General features: G+C 32.0%; 1 protein-coding gene across 1 annotated transcript; it reads right to left on the bottom strand.

Moving 5' to 3' along the window:
* Positions 1-947: 947 nt before the first annotated feature.
* LOC133815035 (uncharacterized) lies at positions 948-1,502 on the bottom strand. The gene has a single exon (XM_062247927.1). The coding sequence runs from the start codon at positions 1,500-1,502 to the stop codon at positions 948-950; it is 555 nt and encodes a 184-aa protein (XP_062103911.1).
* Positions 1,503-3,454: the final 1,952 nt, after the last annotated feature.

Genomic DNA, 3,454 nt, shown 5'->3' with positions numbered 1-3,454 from the left:
CATGGTTCATGCATGGTTAGGGTTCAAGAACCCTAACATTGTCTTCTTCACCATGCTATTCAATAACCCATGCATACTAGACCTTTAATCACCCTTAAATCTACTCTTATCCTATTTCTAATCATTATATAACAGTAAATAATAATAACCCTATCATTCATATCTATCAAATAATAATAACCTTACATGCTTTCTAATCTTTTTTTCCATTAACATGCATTCATGCTTGAAAACCCTAATCAAAACATCTGTGGAAACTTAAAAACATAAAAGAATTTTACCCCAAGAAATTGAAGAATCTTAACCACGAAAACCTTCCTTCAATCATAGCCCAAACAAGTTCCCAAAGATCCAAGCTTGATATAAGAGTCATTCTTTTTCTTCCATAGTTTTTCAAACCCTAGACTATTGGAAGTGTGAGAGAGAGAGGGTGTGAATTATGATATCTAACCCTAACCATAACCTCTCTCTTTCTATTTATAATTACTCACCATCACCAAATTACCATCCTATCCTCAATCTAAGCTTTCTTATTGAATCACTAAAGCCCTTTTTGGTAATTCTCCCTTAAAATAATAGTTTCAATTGTTAGAAATTACATTATCTACCATAAAACTCATAATTCTATTTTAACCCCAAATTTTCAATATTCTTTACACTTATGCCCCTAATAATTGAAGGAACAACCGTGTGATCATCTTTCTTCATTTTTGGACAATCATAGGCACACATATCAATTCATTCCTAATTTTAATATCACGCAAAACATATTCTTGTATTATATAATTCATGAATCACAAAAATTACCAAATTACCCATGAACCAAGGCCAAATTACAGAAATACCCATCTTTAAGGAAAGCGAATATTACAACTATTACACCCTTAAAATTAATTTCGTCCCTAAAAATTACCTGAACAAATCCGGGTTTGTTAACACATATCCAACTACAATTCCCATGTTGCTTCCTTGACCACATTGTTCCTCCAAAGAACGTTAACTAGTGCAATAATCTTATTCCTTAACACATTTTCTTTCTTATCCAAAATTTGTACTTGTTCCTCCTCATAAGACATATTTTCTTGCAAATTCATCGTCTCATAACTAAGAATGTGAGACGGGTCTGACACGTATTTCCCCAACATCGATAAGTGAAAAACATTATGAATTTGTGATAAATTTGGATGCATGGCTAACCTATAAGCCACTTGCCCAACCCTGTCTAATATCTCAAAAGGTCCTACATATCTGGGACATAGCTTCACTTTCTTACCGAATCTTTTTACCCCCTTCATCAGTGATACCCTCAAAAACACATAATCACCAACCACACATTCTACATATCTACGCAGGTCTACATAACTATTATGCCAGTCTTGAGATGCAATCATCCAAGCTCTAATCTTTCCAATGACTTCATTCACTGACTCAGACCCAAGGAATTTTCTTTCTCCCATTTCATCCCAATTTATTGGCGATCTGTACGTCAGTTCATCCAACATTTCACATGGTGCTACCTCGATAGTCCTTTGATAACTATTGTCATAGGACACTTCGTTCAATGGAAGATGCTTACACCATTATTCGCTGAAATCAAGCACATATGCTCGCAACATATCTTTTAATATCTTAATCATCCTTTAAGTTTGTCCATCTATGAGAGGATGAAACACGGTACTAAACTTCAACTTTGTACCCATCACCTTTGGCAAACTTCCCTGAAACATAGAAGCAAAATTCAGATCTTTCTTTGACACTATTGGGTTTTGTGCTCCATGTAGTTACACTATCTCTTGTACATACAACTCAACATACTGATCCACTGAATATACAATTCTAACTTGTAGAAAATGCACTGAATTCATATATTAGTCCACCATCACCCAAATTGAGTCATGTTGCTTCATTTTCTTTGCTAGTACCACCATGACATCAATCAATATATCCTCCTATTTTAATTCAGGATACGTAATGGTTACAACAACCCAGCTGACATTTGGTGCTCTGCTTTAGTGATCTGAATTTTTTTTTTTTTTATTATTTTCATTTTTTATTATTATAGTTTGATTATTAGAAATTATTTAAATTATTGTTTGGTGTGAATTATAATTTATTAATTTATTTGGAATAATTGTGTACGGTTTGTTTAATTATTAGTGTTATATTTTTTTAAGTGTGACAAAATTATGTGATTAGAATAGGTTGCATTTTTTTTTTATTAAATGTGTGTGTGTGTGTGTGTGTGTGTGTGTGGATTTGTTTTGTTTTTATTTCTTTTAAATTAAGAAGATAAAAGGGAAAGGAAAATTAGTTGTCATCTTTTGGGATAAGATGACAAGGCTTATTTTTTGGATTGTGTTTACATGGAGGTAAGGGTTAGGTGAAGTGTGAGGAGAGGAAATGGTGGGATTTAGGTTATTTTGTGGGATGGAATTTGAGCTTTTCACACATGGATTTTTCGTTAGTTTTAGGTCACTAGAGTATTATAAATAGAAGACATGTGAGCTTTGGAGAACTATTTTTGTGGCTGTCGAATCATTGAGAGAAAGAGGGAGAGGAGAGCACGAAAAAGAGAAAGAAAAAGAGAGAAAGAAGGAGAAAAGAAAAAGGGTTTCAAGAATCTCTAGGTATGTGTTCTTTTCGTGATTTTGGTTTTGATTTTTGATCTTCTAATATTAGGTTTCTCCTTCTCAATTCTAAGTTTGTTTATCTTTTCTTTTGGTGGTGTATTTTGAAATCCCTGGGTGCCTAAGAATTGATTTGTTTTATGTATTGAACACTACTAAGGAGGAAATGGGATTCCCTACCCTTTTGTTGATTTGATATTATTTAATTCTTGTTTATGGTCATGGATTAGTATTTAATGTTTTGAGAAAATACGTTTATGTTTGATCATATGGTTTTGATAAATATGTGTATGGTGATGATTAGATTTTAATTAAATTTTGGGAAAACAAAATTATATTGTTGGGTGCATATTCAGTCTAGCCATAATATTTGATTCAATTTATTTCTCTTGAATTTTAATAATCATTTTTCTTGTTTAGGGAGTGTGGTGTAAAATTGAAGCATGAGAAAGTTGATGTTATATTGTTTATTGCATTACTATAAAGGCAAGTTAGTATTGTAATGATGAATCATGTGGGAAACAAAAATTGAAATTCATGAATTGAAATAATGTATAGGGTTCAACCATGACATTGTTTTAAGCCTAGGGTTCTCTTGTTTCTTTTGTTTAATTTTTTACAAGCATGATGTATCGCTATTGTAATAAGGAAGCATGATTTAGTTGCTTTTCTTTATGTTTGATAGGGAATTCAAACAAGGCCTTTGTTTTTGGGGTTTCATGTTTTGAAATTAATTAAGATTTGGTGCATGATAATTGTATTATTTGGAATGCATGAAAATTTAGAAACATGTTAGGTTTAATGATTTAACAAGAACATTGGCATTT

Source organism: Humulus lupulus, chromosome 2 (assembly GCF_963169125.1).
Source record: "Humulus lupulus chromosome 2, drHumLupu1.1, whole genome shotgun sequence".
Classification (NCBI taxonomy): domain Eukaryota; kingdom Viridiplantae; phylum Streptophyta; class Magnoliopsida; order Rosales; family Cannabaceae; genus Humulus; species Humulus lupulus.
This window is presented reverse-complemented; position numbering and strand designations above follow the sequence as displayed.

Bases quoted from the DNA above. Each gene is read 5' to 3' on its own strand.
- LOC133815035 (XM_062247927.1), bottom strand. From the start codon at position 1,502: ATGTTGGATGAACTGACGTACAGATCGCCAATAAATTGGGATGAAATG.